The sequence below is a fragment of the Lampris incognitus genome, chromosome 4 (genome assembly GCF_029633865.1).
Source record: "Lampris incognitus isolate fLamInc1 chromosome 4, fLamInc1.hap2, whole genome shotgun sequence".
Lineage (NCBI taxonomy): Eukaryota > Metazoa > Chordata > Actinopteri > Lampriformes > Lampridae > Lampris > Lampris incognitus.
In genome coordinates, this window is record NC_079214.1 from 23,583,983 (window position 1) to 23,605,734 (window position 21,752).

At 39.3% G+C, this 21,752-nt stretch overlaps 3 protein-coding genes across 4 annotated transcripts in view; 2 read left to right on the top strand and 1 right to left on the bottom strand.

Annotated features, from left to right (window-relative positions):
* The first annotated feature begins 747 nt into the window (after positions 1 to 747).
* Positions 748 to 11,869, top strand: LOC130111411 (ceroid-lipofuscinosis neuronal protein 6 homolog). Its single transcript, XM_056278593.1, has 7 exons — positions 748 to 896; positions 3,082 to 3,199; positions 3,374 to 3,472; positions 3,685 to 3,873; positions 4,590 to 4,645; positions 8,563 to 8,685; positions 9,782 to 11,869. Exons 1-7 carry the CDS (start codon positions 841 to 843, stop codon positions 10,056 to 10,058), a joined length of 918 nt encoding a protein of 305 aa, XP_056134568.1. The 5' UTR covers positions 748 to 840; the 3' UTR covers positions 10,059 to 11,869.
* A 144-nt stretch (positions 11,870 to 12,013) lies between these two features.
* Positions 12,014 to 16,571, top strand: LOC130111410 (calmodulin-like protein 4). Of its 2 annotated transcripts, none has more exons than XM_056278591.1 (5): positions 12,014 to 12,300; positions 12,416 to 12,446; positions 12,893 to 13,033; positions 14,674 to 14,862; positions 16,121 to 16,571. In XM_056278591.1, the coding sequence occupies exons 1-5, from the start codon at positions 12,298 to 12,300 to the stop codon at positions 16,216 to 16,218; spliced, it is 462 nt and encodes a 153-aa protein (XP_056134566.1). In that variant the 5' UTR covers positions 12,014 to 12,297; the 3' UTR covers positions 16,219 to 16,571. The 2 variants fall into 2 exon arrangements, with proteins under 2 accessions (XP_056134566.1, XP_056134567.1); XM_056278592.1 differs by having other exon boundaries at positions 12,294 to 12,300; positions 12,925 to 13,033.
* Positions 16,572 to 16,919: 348 nt separating this feature from the next.
* Positions 16,920 to 21,752, bottom strand: part of LOC130111994 (A disintegrin and metalloproteinase with thrombospondin motifs 7) — a 212,530-nt gene continuing 207,697 nt past the window's right edge. Inside the window, exon 24 of the mRNA XM_056279305.1 lies at positions 16,920 to 21,006. Coding sequence (XP_056135280.1) covers positions 20,858 to 21,006 — 149 coding nt within the window. The 3' untranslated portion in view covers positions 16,920 to 20,857. The remainder of the gene's footprint in view (positions 21,007 to 21,752) is intronic.

Genomic DNA, 21,752 nt, shown 5'->3' on the forward strand with positions numbered 1-21,752 from the left:
ATTTAATTTAGCTTTTCTTCATCATTTTTTTTGTCATCAGGTTCCACAGATGCTGAGTTGAAACAGAAACAGGCATATGTTACCTGCTCACAAGGGAAATGTAGAGAACAGATTATCCACAGTGTGAGGCACATTTCCACAAGGGTAATTGCATCCTCTAATGAGAAGACCTTCGAAGCAGAAAACACTGCTAATGGAAAAAAGTTCACTTGAGGGCACGAATCATGACAACTTATATAGGAATATACCATGACAACTTTTTATCGTGCCAAATTACAAAAGACTCATATCTAAAAACTTTTTACTTTTGAAAAAAAAATCAGTATGTTTGCAGATAAACTTTGCAATTCCCAGATAATTAAAACAATAGCGGAAATAATAGACATTAAGATTTTATACTTGATCAGCTGGACATCAAGGGTCTGAATTTTAACTGAAATATCTGCGTAATGAATAGGAGTAGTTGTAGTAGATACATATGCAATGAATAGAGTTCTGGAGTTCTTTATTATATAGAAACGCATTATTTCTGTAGGGCCAGCTTGAATAAAATGGCAATAGCTGTATTAAAATAAAATAATATAATTTACAATGGCAGAGAAGTTTCTTTCTTTAAAAAAAAGAAAAAAAGAATATGAGTGAGGTCTATTTGAAAGAGCGGTCTAGATTGACAGCAAACGTTTGCTGGTGGAGCAACGTCATTGGCGGAACGGCGAGCGGATAGGCGGGACAAAGACCAACCAGGAAGTAAAAAAGGAACGAATGGTTTTGGTGCTTGATCCACTGGAAGTTAGAAGTTAAACAAGCAGTAATAAACACGGAGCACACGACATCGAAAAAATGCAAGATGTGCGAAAACGCCGAGGCAGCGATTTTCAGACGCCAGTGCAACATAGGTTTGTGCACTTATGGACTTCTGTTTCCTTTGTTGACAGTAGAGGGAGGAAGTAACAGTTGCATATTAACGGATGAATTTACAATCACAGGGCTATCGATCAGGGCTAGTAATATGGCTCATTTGCTTCTCGAAGATAATTCGTCTATTAAATAGGATCTCATTTGTAGTTGGCCTGTTAAACTATTCGCCTTGACTGATGTCTGCCCATATACTTCGACCTCCATTGCAACCATTGGGTGCTGGAGAAATTGCCATTGTTTCTCCTCTTAGTGTTGTCTTAAGCAGTAACATCCTGAAGATTCTCGGGAAAAGGCTCTCCCTGAGCAAAACCAGTAACTGATCGTTGAATTGCTTCTTCTTCCCTCCTGCTTGCTGTTAGCTTTGGTCCTGCATGATCCCTCAAAACAGCAACATGACTGACATGCAAGTCTTTCAGTGTCCAGTGAAAACACGACCGTGGCAAGATTGTTAGAATTCACTGCAGGATCTTACATGGAACGGCACAAGGGTATGATATACCAGCTCTAGATAAGTGCAGTGATATGGAGATTGGTGACCTTGGTGAGAAATTGGTTATTCTTGTTTGGAATGCCACTAAAATCTCTTCTGCCGAGGAAGCTAAGTGGTATTTGAATGCCGATATCCTTGGAGAGGATACGTGCCCAAATATTTGAATGACGTGACTAATGGAGTAGTTTCTATTCTATACTGGACACAGGCTTGGTCAATAGGGGGTCAGAACCCCAGCTATGTCAGTGGTCACAAATATCTTAGGTCCCACTGCAGGCTTCGACAGTCAAAATAAGGCTCAACTGAAAGTCTTCTGGGGAAAAGGCCATAAGGTTGCAGGCATTTTCATACTGCAGCTCAAGGACCCAATTCATAAAAGGCACAGGTGCCAGTGCCATTTTCTTTAACACTAGTGCTTAATCACAATGACATTTAGTCACCGCTGGCACCATTAAAATACACTGTGGTTTTAAAAGACGTGTCTTGGTAGCCTAGTCATGAAAGGGACCCTTCACGGATATTACAGCTACACAATATCCAATGCCTTGGAGAAACAAGAGAGGCCTTTAAGAGAGAGGTCTTGATGTTGCTCTTGAAATGCATCCTGAATTTGATGGGTCATGAAAATAGCTCCGACAATGGCAGAAAGTTGAATCAGTTCATCTGGCCACAACGTTTATTGAGAAAGAAACGTTTCATCACTCATCTAAGTGACCTCTTCAGTCTAAACTGACTGCAGCTATCCCCACCCTTATAAACATAACAACCGAAAACAACGATTAGTTTCATAGCAAATAGGCATGAACATTAACCAGAGTTTCAATGGCCATGTGTACTATTCACAGAGGATTTGGGAATATTTGTAATTGTAAGATGGCAACAGATGTACTCTTAGCCCCCCCCACCCCCCTGGTTCAGGGGTGGTCGTTCCCTCTTCACATAGATGGCCCCTTTGACTCCCTGTTCAAACCAGCGTTCCTCCCTATCAAGGATGTGCACATCCTCATCCTTGAAAGAGTGGCCACTGGCCTGTAGATGGTGTAGACTGCGGAGTCCTGGCCTGACGCGTTAGCTCTCCTGTGTTCTGTGTCTTCTGTGTTTCTGTGTTGAAGTTTCTGTGATTTCCTTACCTGGATTATTGAGCATGCATAAAGACATACTCCGACAACGGTTTCCTAAACAGAGAAAGAGCTGAAGTTTTAGGCTATAATCCAAAAAGTTAAATTTATTATCTTCTTCTTCAAGGAAACAGGATGGTTAACTCACTACCATTTTTATTTCTAATCTAGGCAGTGAAACTATAAAAACAGATATTGAGACGTGGAGGAGAGAGTGCTCTATCAGGAGCTGATCCTAGGTCAGTTGGGGCACATGTTTGGTTCCAGAGTTGGGAGACTCGCATCACTTGACAATCTCTGGACACTTTTGCCTGCTACTTTCTTAAAGGACTGCCATTATTTAAATGAGGAAAAGTAGAAAATTGAAACCGAAACCATATATCACGTTAGCTTTTCTTCCTTTTTTCACACTGTTAATACTTTGTGCCCTTTAAGATTTATTACAGAATACAATAAAGTAGTGACCAAACTCTACAGTGGGGATCATAAATCCTCATCTGATCTGATCTGATTTTGTTATCGCAATGACTTACCAATGAAAATGTCTGTCAACAGCAACTCAGTTTCGAAGAAAAAACTGCCATCCAAAAAGAGACTGGAGTTTCATTTTGACCTATGGCTCTGTCTCACCGTGCAGAACTGGATACTGGATTTTGGAAGGCCTATTGCCATGGTAAAGATTAATGATACATAGTTCTCTTAATTTTCCCATCGTACCATATTAATAGAAGTATAAAAAGGACGTTGAAGATATGGCTAATAGTGAATATAGTTTAATATACTTCATAAATGAATGTAACAGTTACCACCTCTGATGTCAGTGTTGTGTTCTTACTGTGTGTCATAGATTGTACTTCCTCTGGAATGGTTCCCCTTGAACAAACCCAGTGCTGGGGACTACTTCCACATGGCCTACAACGTTATCACACCATTTCTACTGCTCAAGGTACGTCTGGACAACTACAAAGTGATTTTGTGTGTACAATTTGTTAAACTGAGACTTGAAATTTCAGTTTTCGAGAACAGATATGGTTACCTTCAGTGAAATTTACAACAAACAAAACCAATGAAAATGGTTTGAGATGGCTGTCATATTGGAAAATGTCTTCTTGTGTAAATGTGTTGGTGTGCTTCCATGTACTTTCTTGCCCTGTTTAGTTAATTGAGCGCAGTCCCAGGGTGCTGCCACGGTCAGCGATCTACCTTTGCATCATCACCTTTGTTATGGGAGCCAGCATCCACCTAGTGGGTGACTCCATCAATCACCGACTTATCTTGAGCGGGTACCAGCTCCACCTGTCCGTCAGAGAGAATCCGATCATCAAAGACCTCAAACCTGCCTCACTGGTAGGCCTCAATTTTGTTTGAGTAGGTTTTGGTAATTATATAGGAACACCAATAGCAGATCTACATGCATGTCATATGTTTTTAGAAGTGAATAGGGTAAGTTGAGAAGAAAATTGCATCACTTCCATTCATTCCAAATATATTTTGATATGAATGAAATGTTCTTTCAACAGTTGAATACATTTTTGAAGCAATCTTTTTTAACTGAGGAAAGAGGCTGCTTTTGCAAGATATATATATATATAATTATTAATATGGTTAGTGGAATCACAGACAGATTACTAATATAAAGTTTTTCTGTGTTGGGTAATAACAGTGCTGCAGGAAACCTCTCTGAAGTTTAGCTGTCTCCCATTAATTCGTGCCTGCAAGCACAGATGACAAATACAGTTTGCACATCACAGCCTCATTTACCTACTGATTGGAATTCAAAAGCCCCCAGGTTGTAGACTGGTCATAATACGAATATTTATTTCCATTAGTTAATTAAAAGGGTTTGACAGCATCAGGAGCTGAGCCAAAATTGTTAAAAGCTGTCAAATTAATACAATAGGTGGCACTGTTGCATAAGGAAGAAAACAGTAACAGCATGCTAAAGCATTTTTTCCCCTCTTTTTGCCATTGAGATGCACCTGGATTGAATGGAATATACATGAGGCGATTTGATCCAAAGATTGTTTACTGATGGTATAACATGACCAATGTCTTTTTCATAGATTGACTCATTTGAACTGCTGTATTATTATGATGAGCAGCTGGGACATTTAATGTGGTAGGTAACACACAAAATCGTATGTGTACAATTCTATATGTGTGAGTGTGTTTATGGGGTAGTGTGATCTGAAGAAGGTCTTTGATGGAAATGTTGCATTGCACCTTCTTGGGATGGATGTGCACACCAATACCGCTCCTCTTGCTGGCACATTGACATAAATAGAGCAACAGGCCATCATTGTTGACATTTCTAGAACCAGAGACATGTGAGGCAGTGATTGCTGATGGGATGATGAAGTGCAAACAGCATAGAAGAAAAAAAGGATAGAAAAGATCTTCTTGCTGTTTTAAAGTCATATTTATTCTGAGAAGGCCAAGGATATTCATGCTGTAAACAGCATAAGGAGCAAAGGGAGAGGAGATGCATCTCTCTCTCTCTTTTTCCTCCTTCTCCTGCTGTTATTATAATTAATATGTGCAGTAGGAGACCACAACTCATCAAACCTTCAACCCTCAAATCAAAAAAGGGGGGAAGCGCTGTCAGAAGCACTAGAACTGGTATATACTTGTTCTAACATTAAATTAGATTGCATGGCTAAAATCGAACCAGTTAAATCGGTTGAAATAAAATGATTAAAATTCTGATCAGTTGAAAGTGCATGGGATTGAAAAACATGACCATGCGGTGGCACCTCAATGAGACAAGAGGGTTATTGCAATGTCCCTACCTCTAGCTGTATAGTTTGTCAAAAGCATACACAATTTATTCATTCGGAGCTTTAAGAAAATAGTGTACAAATTAATTCATCAAATAAAAGTACGAAAAATAATGAGGAAAATAGTTTTATTGATTTCTTTAAAGTCAGCATGCAGATCACCACGATAATGTACCCATCTAGTGATGAAAACACACATGGGCTTTTTGGCTGACAGTAGATTTGGCATTAACTTGAGCGTAGCATAATTTTCAAGATGATAATAGAGCAGTTATGGTTGAAAGGTGAAAATGCAACATAAAACGGAGGACCAAGTCTAAAATAATGCAAGCCAGAGGACTGTAAAATGCCCCAAAGCCATCCATGTACATTTTGGGACCAAAAACAATGAATTCTGCTTTATTTCACCGACCTCAAGCTGTCATTAGGCATCCAGACGTTTATGGTAGATGGTGTGTAAAAGTGTTTATTTGGATGAAGAAGGTTTTTTGAACAGAGAAAGATGGATTTACAGCCGGGTTAGGCTTTGTGTCATCAGTGTAACAATAAAAACTCTTAATAAATGTAAGTAGTTTGCGTTCATGTACAAAAAGGACGGTAAATGACCTAAAACTGAGCATTCAAAATTAGAAGACGATTTACCCATGAAAAGTACAAAGTCCTCTAGGCTGGTGGTTTGTGCATGCCGTCCGCGGCTCGGGTCCCATGCCTGCAGTTGCACCTTGTGCCTAAGTGTGGGGGTTGGCAGTGGGGGTGCGCCTCGGCGGTGTTAGCTCAGCTTGTACTTTTGGGGACTGGTTTGTGTTCCTAGGGGACGTGGGTGGGGGTTGCTCTGCAGGCTCCTGGCCCCCCTATGGGCTCAGTGTTCCTCTGGGGTTGCACTACCTTGGGCTCTGGCTGTTCTGTTGCCCGTGGGGTGTCTGCACGACTGTGGGGCCTGTGGGTGGCTGCAGAGCCTGTCTGCTGCACCGAGGCACTGTGATAAGTCGCAGGCTTCAGACACCAGACTTTATTGGGATTAATCTGTACACGCACAGGTGGAGATGTCACATGCATATACACACTGGTAGTATCTGCCTCACACAGTCCCTGGAACACTCTCTTGATTACATCCTTCTTATTAGTCCTTTCTCCCCTCCTGTCTTCTCCTCTATCACTATAGCTGCTATCCTAAACTGATATTGATAAGATTGATTAAATTATGTTTTGTTGAACACATGTCTGTTTCTATGTCTACGTCTTGTCAGATACTACATGTTGTCATTTTTTTGTTTCCTTGTTTCACTTGTGGTGATTAGCGCCCTCTTGGAGAAGCGATGCTGATTGCTTGTTTAGCTGATCAGACATGCAGAAGAGGGGGACCGGTGGAGGCTATAAATCTAGAACAAAAACCCTTTGCTATTGTCATCCCACAGATCATCTCAAAGGACGGAGTTATTATAAGCAGTTCTTGATAATGAATAAAGATTGGCTTTGCAGATGGAGAACCTGAACTTCACTTGCAGATTAACTCTGTCTCGGATGCATTGACATAAAACATATTAATGCGAGGCCTGTAAGGCCCACCCGGGTAGAGAGGCTTTCAGCTAGAACTGAGGGACCTATAATATTAATGGTGGTTGCGAGATCTAAAAGCATTAGAAACGTGCAACTAACCAGCACAGAGGCGGTCACCACAAAGCTGTGCATTTAATGTGAGTTTTAGAAAAACTGCAAGCACAGCTCCATGGCCCAGCAACTAGGTAAGGATGCGAAGGAGAAGCATCAACCAAAGAGCAGTCTGCATCCTCCCATGTTTCAGGTGAAAGGATAAAACCAAGGCTGTAACAGGAACTTAAATCTTCATTATGACCTCACATGGAGGTCCTGTACAGGAGGAGAGTGTAGTAGTGTGGGTGTTAGAGATTAGACCTGGGTGCAAACCAACAATATAAAGATTCCTTCATATTCTATAGCTGTGTGGTTTAGTTGACATGTTGTTGATTATTTTCAAGAAAATGTGAAGCTGAAGCATTATCATTGCAATGGATCAACTTTACCTTGGTTGTCAAAACCTGGAGCCTTTAATCTTGAAAATGTATCGAGTTTCTGCAATAGGGCTGTTGGTAACCAAAATGCATCATGCTACAGAAAACTATTTTCTGTGCCATCTGTTTTCAGCAGGAGTGAGTCTACTCAGCAAGTGAGGATATACCGTAATTTGATTTTCTTCAGAAAAATGAGAGAGAGGATGCAGGTTTAATTTTGTAAATATCCTTTTCCCAGTTTCATATTTTCTGAAACTGATCTAAACATAATATATCCGACTATTTCAACTTTTCTGCATAAAACCTTTCACACAATATGAAACAAGGTACATTCAATTTAGAATAGGTCAACCTTATTTGTGTTTTTCAGAGCTAGTCTCGACAAGATCTGGTCTGACTATATTTTGGAAGATGTCCTCATCAGCTGTCGCATCGGGTCACATTTTAAAGGCCATAGAATTGCTGGCTTCAAGCCTCACAGGGATTGCTCAGCCCTGGATAGTGGACACACGAGATTCATGGAATGTGCATGCAAATTCACATTCTCTCGGGCGTCCAGGTAGCATGACAGTCTGTTCCATTGCCTACCAACACCGAGATCGCCGGTTCAAATCCCTGTGTTACATCCAGCTTGGTCAGGCGTCAGACACAATTCGCCGTGTCTGCAGGTGGGAAGCCGGATGTGGGTATGTGTCCTGGTCGCTGCACTAGCGCCTCCTCTGGTCAGTTGGGGCGCCTGTTTGGCGGGGAGGGGGAACTAAGGGGAATAGCGTGATCCTCCCCCTGGCGAAACTTATCACTGTCAGGTGAAAAGAAGCAGCTCTCCCCGGATAGGTAGAGGGGGTGGAGCAGTGACCGGGACAGCGCCGAAGAGTGGGGTAATTGGTTGGATACAATTGGGGAGAAAAAGGGGGAAAAATCCCCCCCCAAAAAAATCACATTCTCTCTGAATTCTATGGGTAATTTAGATTCTCCAATTTACCGTATATGTGTTGGAACTGTGGGAGGAAAAACACAGAAACACAGAAGAGATCAAAGTACACACAGACGGGCTGGGATCAAATCCAGGAACCTCTTGCTGTAAAGGCGTCTGTGTAAACAAAGCACCTTGACACTCTGCTGCCTGTCACAAATGACAGGGAAGTTTTAGGTTTGCACGTCACACCTATACAAATTAACCGTAATTCTCCAGCAATGCAATTGTTAACATTGCCTCTGTTGCTGTGTTCTAGGTATATCCCATTCTTCATCATTCTATTCATCTACTTCACCAGCTGCTTTACTCAAGTCGTTGAGCAAAAGAAGATTCCTGTCCCTGGCTGGCTCTTAATGGGACCCAGTGCCCTCTACTATTGGTTGGTCACCTCCAAATTGTTCATAGTATTTGATACTGACGCCTTTGCTTTGCATTGCATTGTTGTTAGAGTAGTCGCCTTGAATCGAATCGAAGTACCCGTTTTGAAGAATGACTCTAAGACACCTGAATAGCCATCTTAAGAGATGCTTTTCAAGTGCATTACATTAGGTACTGGTTAGTATCGGTATTGGTGCTGACTGGTGGAGGGTAATTTCTTCCACACCCTCCTTGATGCAAGTCTTAATAATCTACCTTCTCTGATTCAGATTTGCCCTGATACTAAGACCGTTATGGTGGGGAAACCTCTCAAGTGTATATACCTCTTTACAAATAAAAGTATACCAGTGACTGAGCATGCATAAAGTCAGACATTGCCTGCAGGCCCAAGAATACAGGGCCAAAAAGAGGCTGTCACTCACTGCTCTATCACAGGGCTGCTTTGCAGCTTTAAACCGTGTAAAAACTCTGTTATTGGTATAGCTTAATGCAATTTGCATGAAAAAAAAAATGAAAGCATGAACAAAAAAAACCAAACAAAAAAAACAGCTCAAAAGATGGAAATTTGATAAGGCTTTCCCCCCCACTTTGATAAGTTAAAAGATGACCCCGTTGTGTATGATCTATGTGGGTTGGCACATATCTCCATCCCTAATAGTCTCCATATTTAAATAAGCTGTTGTGCATTCGCTCTTGCTTTGCTGTTTCTGCAATTTAAAATTAAAAACAACTATATAGTAATGTCATTACATGCAAAATACCGCTCAGCCACTGGCACAGACTATAATACTGCTTATTGAAAAAAATATGTCTGTGTAGACGGAGGGATTGTGAATTTTATATTTTATTTGTGCCAGTAAAAATTGAATCAGTACCTAATGGGGAAGTAATATGGTGAAACCTGTGGATTTCTTATTTAAAATTAATAACCTTATTGTCGATTTAAATGAATAAGAGAACTGCAAAATCAATGTATCAAGTCACTTTTTGTCTGAGAAAAGTACTCGAAGTAATCTAACTGTAATTTTGTCCTTCTCTGGCCAAAAATCTCAGTCTGTAACCCCTCTGTTGTTTCTCCCTTTGAATTTGTAATCCAGGTACTTGGTCACTGAAGGACAGATCTTTGAACTTTTCCTCCTCACCTTCCTTGCCATGCTGGCCGTGGTAATTCAACGACAACGTAAAGGCTTAAGCCCAGACAGCAATGGGCTGTTTCTCCTAGGCAGTTTCTCTCTTACCATGGCGCTGGTGGTAGTGTGGGTTGTCTATTTGTGGAATGACACCGTTCTACGTAAAAAGTACCCAGGTGTCATCTACGTCCCAGAACCATGGTCTTACTACTCTTTACATGTCAAGCCAAGGCCTCAAGATTAGAAACCACCTACATCTCCGTTCATGAGATGACTAATAGCCGAGGTATCACCTGGACTTTGACACAGTAGATGGGGATTATAAATGTGTGCTATCGTCAGAGTTAACTCATAAGTGTTGATCATAGCCTTACATTGGGGTAAAAATTCTACCAACATCTTTCACACTGCATGTCATTTGATCTGTCATCAACTGTATGATACTTAAAGGTTTTGATGTGTACCCATAGAAATTACAGAGTAAATCAATCCTGGCCATCACAAATGAGACAGGTGTACGAGTCATATTGTGGCTTCACATAGTTTATCTAACCATTTTCTATTAGTCCTTTTGAAACAGATTCCAACATTTAACTCATCTTTTTTGCATCCCCTAACTTTTTAAGCCTTCTATTAAATGTTCATTCTTTGCCTGGTTCTATTGTTTTTACTCTTTTTACTCTCTTTGAATCATATTTGCCTGCACATGCTTTCTAATCTATGTTGATGTGTGTAATATGAAATTAAGTTCTGTCCACATTTCATACATTTGCACAAGACATTATCTTACTGGCAGCACAGTGGCCCAGTGGTTAGCACTGTCACCTCACAGCAAGAAAGTCCAGGGTTCGAACCCCGGGGTTGTCCAACCTTGGGGGGGTCATCCCAGATCCTCTTCTGTGTGGAGTTTGCATGTTTTCCCCATGTCTGTGGTGGGTTTTCTCCGAGTGCTCCGGTTTCCCCCACCATCAAACTGACCGAGCCATGGCAAGATGAACTGGAGCTGGTCCCCGGGTGCTGCACTAGCAGCTGCTCACCACTCCTAGCTACACAGCTAGGATGGGTTAAACGCAGAGCGTATTTCCCCACGGGGATCTATAAAGTATCTCAAAATAAAAAAAACCCTCATCTTATCGTTTCACCTGTGTTAAGTGAACAAGCTCCTTAGCTTTGTCATGGGGATTTTTCAAAAGAACACTCCTGAGGTAGATGGACAGAGCCAGCTCTGTAACCTCAGCACTAGTGTAGCATTCAATCACTGTGAGTTGTAGGTGTGTGGATGATTTTATAGAGCAAAGCAAGAATGTTTAACTTGATTCCACTGATGGATACGATTTCATATTTCTGGCTGTGCACTTTCATAGTGGGAAGGGTTGCAAAATATACAAGCGAAGTTCATGAAATATGGAGTGCAATCTGAAATTGCAAGTCAAATTTAACTTGTTTTATGAGCCATGTGTCATTATTTGATATCTATCTATCTATCTATCTATCTATCTATCTATCTATCTATCTATCTATCTATCTATCTATCTATCTATGATATCTACGTATGTATGTGCAGTTTGATGAATGCATTGCAAGGGACCAGAAAATGTTAGTTTTCAAACTACAAAAAAATGAGTCAGTATTGGAGATATTTTCATATTAGTCACATTTTAATCAAAAGCTCAGGGAATATGTGACCAAAAGACTTGTGTGCGGTATATAATACAGTTGTAAACTTCATTTTTGAAATATGCTTTCTGAACATTTTTTTTTATCTGTCATTACATTTAGTATTGTTGATTTTATTTGTAACTGTTAAGTGGAGTTTTAATCCTGAAAGTTATGCTTTTATGTATGTTTTAGTTAAATGTTGTGCTGGTTATTACTTTAACGTGTGATCATAATGTGTGTTTACAACTTAAAGCAGTTACTGATATTTATGTTTCAGTCATTGCAACTGGTTGGACTTTGTGAATGTTCATCTGAATTAAATGGTGAAATCAACTTCTAGTTGCTGGTTATTAGCCATGTGTTGCACCATCAAGCATTAAATTCAGTCAGCATCATCGCGACCATGTAGTGATTTCAAAATGTGCCATTTCACCCCAAATGCAATGACTGAACTATTTTTACCCGAATCGCCACTAGAAAAAGTAAGCCAACTACATTCTTTATTAAAATTCAAGTAATAATCTGACTGGAAATCCACATTCTTTTGCCAGATTTGTCTACATTTTAAATTTGGTTGCACAAGTGTAATGTAGACGTTCTACCTGTCATTACTATTTAACGGGCGTAATTAGTTTTGTCCTTCTATCAAAGCTGTCAGGGCGGAAAGGGAAAGGACAATGCACAGCTGATCTGGTATCTCTGTCTCCACAGTAACTGATATTAGATTACCCAGAGGCCTTCAGGTTGTGGACTTTTGAACCGGGGTGGACAGACGTCAAAGACGGCCAGCTTCCTGGAAGGAAACGTAAGCATCTGCTGTTGAAATGGTAAGAGCAACAAATCCTTTTTTCCTCAAGTCTTTTTAGTGTTTTTTTCTGATTTGATTTTACAGTTTTTCTGCACGTACCTGTGAAATGATGGTGCCTACTTGTTGCCTTGCAGGCTAAATTCTTCTCACCAGCTCAAATCAATGGTAAGGCTATACCCTACAGCAACACTGAATGTGGTTTTTTTGCTAATTTAAGTATTGATGTTTGTTAGAAAAAAAAATGCAGTCAGAATGGATTTTATTAGTTATCTTGTCACACTATTACGTTGTTTTGAAGTGACAGTTTTAACAATAATTGAAGTTAAAAGAACTGGAGTTGGAACTGAAAAGGATCAAAATGTGATTCACATCACTCTTACGTAGTTGTAATGTGAACAACGTGTGTACAGTTTCATATCGGTCACCCATCCCTTTTCCAAAGATTGAGAGGCCGCAACAGATACTCATAGTCATTGTTAATAATTCCTCTTACTATTCTATTGGATAGACTGTATAAGGCATGTTCTTAGCATAATTTGGTTAAGAAAATAAAAATAAAAATTTTCAAATGCGATCCTGTAAATACGATTAATTCATATTTACCTCTGCAGAATTTAAGGAGTGTTTCTCCTTATATGACAAGAAACATAAAGGAAAGATCGAGGCCAAGGACCTGATCACTGTTATGCGCTGCCTGGGCACAAGTCCTACATTTGGTGAAATTGACAGACATCTCCAGGTCCACAAAATTGGTACAGTGTAAATCACACACACACACACACACACACACACACACACACACACACACACACACACACACACACACTGTATTTCCTGAATGTTAGTCACACTCAGCAAAAACGGGTTGTTGTGAGGGAAAAAAAAACGTAGAAGTTGCTTCGGCGTATACGTCGCATTTATATGGTGGTACCATAGAAATTGATCGAGAGTTGAACTACATTGTATAAGTCGTATTGGAATATAAATCGCAGGACCAGCCAGAAGAGTAAAAACCCAGCAATTTATAGTCTGGGAAATACGATGTGTGTGTGTGTATATATATATCCATCCATCCATTATCCAAACCACCTATTCTGCTCTCAGGGTCACGAGGATGCTGTAGCCTATCCCAGCAGTCATTGGGCGGCAGGCGGGGAGACACTCTGCCAGGCCTTTTATATATATAAGTAGTGCAAGCCTGTTTCATGCCATTAGCAATCATCAGCTGTCAATCATCAGCTGTCTGAATCACTGGATTATTTTGTTATATATAGAGAGAGAGAGAGAGAGAGAGACAGAGAGAGAGAGAGAGAGAGAGAGAGAGAGAGAGAGAGAGAGAGAGAGAGAGAGAGAGAGAGAGAGAGAGAGAGAGACACAGTGGTTAGCGCGATCGCCTCACAGCAAGAAGGTCCTGGGTTCGAGCCCCATGTGTGTTTGTTTGTGTGTCTGGCGGCCTGTCCAATGACTGCTGGGATAGGCTCCAGCATCCCTGAGAGCAGGATAAGCGGTTCGGAAAATGGATGGCATGAAACGGGCCTATACTGCAACGCATTAAAACTGTTTTTTTCCCCTGTATCCGTGTTGATATTCCACTCCTCATTAGTTGAGCACTTACACCATTGACGGTTTTGGAAAAAAAACCTGCTATATATATAGCGGGTTTTTTTTCCAAAACCGTCAATGGTGTTGAGTGCTCGACTAATGAGGAGCGAGACACACGCACGAAACAGGCCTGTTCTGCTATGCATTAAAATCTTTTTTCCTGTATCTGTGTTGATATATATATATATATATATATATATATATGATGTAGCTAATATGGTTGTAGGAAAAATGTGTGCAGATGTTTCCAGGGATAAAACATAAAATAATAATACTTTTTCCCCACAGAATTTTAGTATTATGTTGGCAACTTAATTTGCATTTTGGGATTTTAGTAGTGCTAAAGGTAGAAGTTGATTTTATCAGCAGGTTTTTACTTTGTTGTGAATGACCCAGGTGAGAGTCGTGGAGCGCCTGAAAACCAACTAGATTTCCTCAGTATTTCCAGCCTGGTGAATAAGAGGCCCTCACCACACAATGGTTCCTTTACTTATAATAGCTGCATTGGCTTACACACAAAACAAGACTTGGTATGATCAAATCGCAAAGGTTGAGGGTCTTTAACTTAAAAACAGCAAGACAACAATGTTACAATCATGGGACTTAAATCTTTTTACTTTTATATTCTAGATGTTTAACATACAATGTTTCATTCATGTATAATATTCACACAGTTTATGCATCTTATTGTTTTTACGGAGTTGTTGAGCAATGCCTACTTGTTTTGGAAGGCATGCCATTAATATGAAATTGAATAGATTGGGTTTCCATGTATTGTGTTTATGTGTAGGAAAGCAGGGTGAACTGGACTTCTCTACTTTCCTGACCATGATGCACAGACAGATGCAACAGGAAGAACCCAAGACAGAGATCCTTGAAGCCTTGAGGATGACGGACAAGCAGAAGAGAGGGTACATTCAGGCGTCCGAGCTACGGGCCAAACTCACTAAGCTCGGAGAGAAGCTCACAGACAAAGAAGGTGGGCTTAGCAAACGTTGAAGATGTGTTAAATAAACGTTGCTTGTAATTGTTGTCACAGGCCAAGATGTTTATAATCTGCAGAATGTGCAAGTGGTTCACATGTCTGAGCTAATAAATGACAATTGACTGTGGTTTGAGCACACACTGTAATCATTGTTTTTTTTTTTGCCATATTAGATAATTAGAACAACTGCAGTCATGCAGGGATGCCAGCTAGCATCTATTAATTGTGGGACATCGCTCACTTTATTTTTGGGAGTCCTTTTGAGGACTTGCTTAATTTGGGCCCGTTAATCTGCAGATGTACAGGAAGGGCTGCGCTTCATGTTCGCCATCTGAGCATATTCACAATCGCTGGTGTCACTTTAAATAAACACAATGAAGTCAATATGATAAAAAAAATGGATTTTCAAATTTGTTTGATACAATGCAAGACAAGAATCCCCTTTGAGATGATGACAGCTCCTTGCATAGATATTGATGTTGTTAGATATTTCCTGGGCTGTGTTTGAGATCCCCAAAGCTAGAAACAGAGACTGTTCAAGGCAGGGAATCCATGTTGGCCTCAGTTTTGAAATTGTCTCTTCAGATGATGGCCAGCCCAAGGGAAGATATTCACATCAAAAAGGTAGTATAATTTAGAGAGCTGGCTGGGTGTTATGATGCACCAGACCAGAACTTGTTTTTATTGAACTCAAGGGACAATTAAAACTACTTGAAACTACTTAAAACTGCAGCTGTTTCTGAACCCAGTAGCTCTGGGATCATTATTGTGCAATAGAGTGAACCCTAGAAATACAGGAACGTCCTTAGCCATTTGCTGCCATAAAATGACTCTGTTAAACTAACGAACTAAAGTTGACCTTTGCTTTCTATCACCAAATGTCGTTTTCTTCTTGACCTGCTGAAGAAAGACAAGCCCTCATTGTGTTTTTTGGATGTTGGGACGAGTCATTGTCCTTGACTCATTTGTCAGGGTTACTTGAGGTTTGTGCAAACTATTTGACAATAGTGAAGTAAACTGTATGCTAAGACCTGTAGTTTGCTAATTTGCAAGTGGTATAGTACATACTTCCAGGATTTGCTTGATTTCCATGGAGGTTACAGTCAATTACAGTTCCTCATGTTTAAGCAACAGTCATACGCTCATTAACAGACTCTGAGTAGTCATGGGAAAGACGCACCCCCAAAGAGTTCTCAAGTTAAAAAAAAAATCCTGTCAAGTTCATTAAGTTCTCTCCCTTTCTTTGCTCTAGTGGACGAGCTGTTTGAAGAGGCAAATGTCAAATCAAATGGGACTGTCAACTATGAAGAGTTCACCCGGATGGTCACGCTGCCCCCCACTGACTACTGATTTTCCTTGCAACTGTAAAATACATTAAACCGAACCAACCTCTGCTGATACTGGCAGGTATTAATAGACAGCGAATTACTGTGAATTTAACTTAATAAAGACAAACTGTTTTATTCATAATTGACTGAGATTAGTTAATTTATGTCCAAAGCTCTGGCAAGGAATGGGACATGCAGACATCTGAAGTCAAGATGCAATGCTTTTGGACTCCAGTATCCTCCGGTTGTTGCTCAGTGGTGTAATTTGCCTACTTTGATAAAAGGCTAATTTCCTGTATCTTAAAGAGACAGTTCCTCCCAAAATCAAAAATACACGTCTTTCCTCTTACTTGTGGTGCTGTTTATCCGTCTAGATCATTTTGGGGTAAGTTGCCAAGTTTTGGAGATATCGGCCGTAGAGATGTCTGCCTTCTCTCAAATATAATGGAACTGGATGGCACTGGGCTTGTGTTGCTCAAAGCACCAAAAAAATACATTTGAGAAACTCAACAGCATTGTCTCTTTCCAGAAATCCTGACACACTTACTCAAGATCATCCACATACCTTGTTGTGAGCAGTTTCATGTAGGAACCATTTTCTTAGAACAAAGTATGCCTACATGAAACTGCTCAAACCAAGATCTGAGAAGGCAGACATTGCTACAGCCGATATCTCCAAAACTCGACAACTCACACCAAAATGATCTAGATGGATAAATAGCTCTACAGGTAAAAGGAAAAACATGTATTTTTGATTTTGTGGGGAACTGCCCCTGTAAGTATCCTTTATTATTTTAAATGTAAGTTGTCACCAAAGATGGCAAAACTACTGTTTGCCAGTGACTAAACAGGCAATTTTTGTTTGTTTTTGACATTTTGAACCTTGTGAAATGCCACTACACTTTTTGACTATCATCCCTTCAACAATACACAGTAGCACACAATTCCCCTTTCATGCTGTGACTACTCAACCATACAAACATGTCAGTCATTTTCTACATATTAGTGAATTGATCCTATTTTCAAGGGGGCAAGAATTATTAAAAGCTTCAGAGGTCGACTTGGGCAGGTGCAGGACAGAAATAAAACATGTATACAGAAAGATAAAGTGATACGTTTTTCTAACTCTTTTTTGAAGTGGTACCTTTTGATGCAGCATTATGTGCAAATGTACATCTAAGAGATTAGCATTAAATATACATTTAGAATGATATCCTCCATTAGCTCATATTGTATTGTCTGGTAAGGGCTGAACTGTTCCATTTGAAAATTCATATATATTTGTTTTTAAGGATTTTGGCTGTTCAAATATTTTGGGGAAAAAAAAAAATCTAATGTGTAACTCACTCCTTTGGGCCAGAGATAAAATAATGAACTTATTCAATAACTAATATGTTGATTTACTCTCAAAAAGCATTATATAAAATGTCTGTTTTTATATTTTTATTTTAAGCAAAATTAAACACGAAGCATAAACAGTATTGCTGTCCAATGGCAAAATGCACATCACCTGATTTGACAAAAAATAAAAAAAGTATCTTTACTCCCAAAATTTCAACACTGCATGATTTACAAAGCAGTGAATTTAATGAAATTCTAACAGGATTTTGTAGAGGTTGGATAAACTAAAACAGTTGAAGTTTTTCCATGACACACTACAATGTCATCAATTATTTTTCCATTTGCAATTAATAACGTACATATCAAATGAAAATACATGCAGAATAAGTATCAAATCAATAATGCCTTTCTTTTCTTGTTGGATGCCAAAATGTAGATCGAATGATGAGTTTTAACTGCATGGAAACGTCACAGAAATCTCTAGAATCAGTTCAACAAAAAACAAATCCAACTAGGACCGGACGAACAGCACCACTCTACCATTTCAACCCACGTTGCGGGGGCTTTACATCTGAACCGAGTGAAAAGGTGAAAGAAATAAGGGCTCAAATGTTAGGGGGTGCACAACCCACATGAACAATTCACCGTAGAAAAAGAAGAATATGGATTCATTTGAAAAAAAAACTTCAAATCATTGGTGACACGAGTAAACAGGCTCACATTTGTATCACAAGCCCACAAAAAATAAGGCGAAAATGTTATTTGAATTCAGAACTTTGAACTAGTCTGTTATTTGCCAGCAGCTCCCTTCAGGCGACATTGCGAGTGTGAATGTGGCACTGGAAAACGTGAAAACACTGGTTTTCTTTGCATGGCATGCATACCTTTCAGCAAAGAACCCCTTTTGAAGTTTAGGAAAATCTCTGGTTTATTTACAATTACCTGAGATTGCAATATCGTCGATGATGTTATTTTATGTAAATGTTATAGAAAATATATTAGAAACAACTGAACATTTCTTTTCAGCCTCTCAGAATCAGAAATTCTTTTATTGCCATGTGCATTAAATGCACTAGGAATTTAGCTTGGCGTTGTTGGTACGGCTATGCCTTTACTTCCCCGGTGTGAATGAGATTATAATGTAATATAATCCTACTGTGCAACAGAGTCCACCTGCCGTCAACCTGCCTGTGGACTTTAATCATGCCTTGGATCTTTTTTGAGAAGATGGATAAAGGTTTTCATCTCTTCATTTTTGCTGTATCGACAGACTATTTCCTAGTCTGTGGTGGGTCAACAGTAATGTAAATCATAAAAATGACAATAAGAAGGCTTTTGATGACACCGTGAATTATCTGGTAAAGACGTATTTCGAGAGATGTCTGAAAACAATACACTGAAACAGGGATTTTGCCATCAAATGTAAATTCTAGCCTTTATGTACATTAGTAATGCTAATCCTACAAAAAAAAGGGGGAAAGGAGAAAAATATAACATCCTTACAAAATTCATACATAGGCAATTCCAAGGCTACATCTATTTCTGCTGTAATAGATGTACTCTCTCCATTTCTGTCAATAGAAATTCTTCAGAAAAAAAAGCTTCAATCAACTGATTTCAATTGATTCACTGATTTCAAATTTAAAGGCCATTGAGTGGCTCGTAAAAAATTGACATCCAATTACTGGATATTAAAATAGATGAAGCACTGGGCCGGCCAGCACCTGACCAGGTATTTTTGGAGACCCTGTGGTCTCTAGCACCAAAAGTTGTCTCTGTAGCACCACTGCCTTGTAATTTGCCTTGTGATAATACAAGTTGTAAAGTCATCCTCAGCTGTTTCAAAAGTAAACAAAAAAGTAACCAACAAACAAAAAGGCTGTAATGGAATTGCTAATCTACACAAGTTTTAGTGTTATTATGGTATTTAGAAATGCCGCATGAGGCATTTATGTTGCTTATTTTCACATCTTAAGACTTGTACCACATTATGAGTAGAACCATTTTGCTTACCGATTACACTGTACTGCTGTCAAATGGCAGCACTGTACCGGCCGTAAGGCTACCGAGTGGTTAATCTATTGTAATAACTGCATCCTACATTAGCAAGGTAGCAAAACCATGTCTCTTTGCAGATCAGTTCTTCCACCTTTGTAATTGCATATTGCTAAAATCAAATACAATGATGACATTCTGTTCCACTAATAGAGAATTCCAGACAAATATTTACATGTTCAAATTTTTGTAAAAAGAAATAAAAAATGAATCATACATCTATACTTTATACAGTTTCAGTGGACATCTTCCACTGGTACAGAGAAGCTGCTGTGGTATTGTTGAGTGAAACTGCCACCAAACAGGACCCCAGTGTGGAAGAAATACTAATAGGAGTCACAGTGCACTTCTCATTTTACATAGTGAGACATGCTTCATACATTGGGCCTCATGCTAAAACATCTAACTTCTTCTCATGGTTATTGTATGAGAGTGAAAAAACGTCTGATTTATGAAATGTTTTTAACCACTAGTCTGTTCTCACATGTCTTGAATGGGTGTTGAATGTTGAAACCTCTGATGGAGATTTTCATACGGTAGTGATAATGAAGTCTCACTAATTCCAGTTATGATGCATGATCAAATTGAGACAGATGTGACTTTACCCCTATTCATCCTATTTGCTTCTACACTAATAATAGATAGCTTTGCAAAAGATTTTCATAAAAACTGACAAAGAGTAAAATAATTATTATCCAGATCAGGATCTTCTAGGGTTCACTTCATCTGAGTTGCCAACAGAATTCCTTCCCAAATTAAATAGGTCTAAATACAGATATGTATGTATGCAATATGCGTGTGTGTATGTGTGTGTGTGTGTATATATATATATATATATATATATATATATATATACACACACACACACACACACACACACAGGTATTAATTTCAAAATACAGTGTATCATAAAGTAATCTAGATATGAGTATGCAGTATTTATATGTAAGCCTATCATATTTATATTCATTTAGGCCTAAATATATTTATTTTCTCCAATATCAGAACTTGTCTTCCCGTGAGGCAGACTAATGATCTATGAACATCTCACTTTTCAAATGATGTGGCTGACTGTCACATGACTGTTGCAGGAGGTCCAATGAATGATAGGAATTGTGTATACAGTGGGTACAACTGGAAAACACACACAATTTTATTGTGATGCTGTTCTATTTTGTTGCCTACAAATTAGTGCACACATCTTGCATGGAAGTGACCGTGAAAGAGTCCATCTTGGATCCCTTTGGTAAGTTCTTTACTGCACCTCAGCGGCGGGAAATGCGACTGTTGCCACGGGATCGCTGGCTGCAGGTTTTGCAGCATTGCACCTGCACAGTGGGCAGGTTGCAGCGGCCAAGCCACTGAAGAGTCTGACAGAAGCGAAATGTTAGGCGATCACGAATACACGGCATGCCTGAGAGAGAGATAGAGAAAGAGAGTGTCACATAATTAGAATTTATTCACCTTTATTTGGCACGACTGTAAAATAATCAATAAATGTTACAGAATTATGGACTTGGTCCATGGGCCTTTTGACAGATGTGTCTTTTTTTCTAAACATTTTTGTATCCTTTGAGCATTTCTTACAGGTCAAAGCTTGAAAAAGGTGACAGATCATCAGATGTAACTGAAAGGATATTTTGCTTCTTCCCTCTGTGTTATGCAAATTTCTTTAGAAACACAAAGCACCATGACTTAATTAGATGGACTTCAATTTATGTGTCACCTGTCAGCTGAGTGAGTGATATAAACAGGATCTTTCCTTGCAGCAGATTATAAAGATTACATGGGATTATAAAGGTAATACCTTCCTCTGAGGTAGTACAGATTTTATGCATAGATTTTCCTATTTGGGCGACACATTTAGAAATTTTAAACATACACTTTGATAGGACAGTGACGTGTGACAGGATGGAGTGAGAGGAGAAAATGTAATGCAGATTCTCAGCCAGATTTAAACCCAGTTTTTGCAGTTAGCGTTGGCCTATAAGGAACATTGAAGGTAATGTATACTTCTGTGGAAATGAAATGAAAAATTAATTACTGCCTGTTTGCATACTAGCTGTGGGTTCTTAGTTGTTTGCAGTGAAAAAAATGTCAAATTGTACTGACATGTAAAGAAAGAAAATGCACACGAAAAGAAAATTCTTCCTTGCATTA

What these genes read in the sequence shown, in the direction of transcription:
- LOC130111410 (XM_056278591.1), top strand. An exon ending in CTCACCAGCTCAAATCAATG is followed by an intron (nt 12,447 to 12,892) that starts GTAAGGCTATAC and finishes TTACCTCTGCAG; the next exon opens with AATTTAAGGAGTGTTTCTCC. An exon ending in TCTCCAGGTCCACAAAATTG is followed by an intron (nt 13,034 to 14,673) that starts GTACAGTGTAAA and finishes GTTTATGTGTAG; the next exon opens with GAAAGCAGGGTGAACTGGAC.
- LOC130111411 (XM_056278593.1), top strand. Translation starts at nt 841, where the DNA reads ATGCAAGATGTGCGAAAACGCCGAGGCAGCGATTTTCAGACGCCAGTG. An exon ending in CAGACGCCAGTGCAACATAG is followed by an intron (nt 897 to 3,081) that starts GTTTGTGCACTT and finishes GTCTGTCAACAG; the next exon opens with CAACTCAGTTTCGAAGAAAA. An exon ending in CCCAGTGCCCTCTACTATTG is followed by an intron (nt 8,686 to 9,781) that starts GTTGGTCACCTC and finishes TTTGTAATCCAG; the next exon opens with GTACTTGGTCACTGAAGGAC.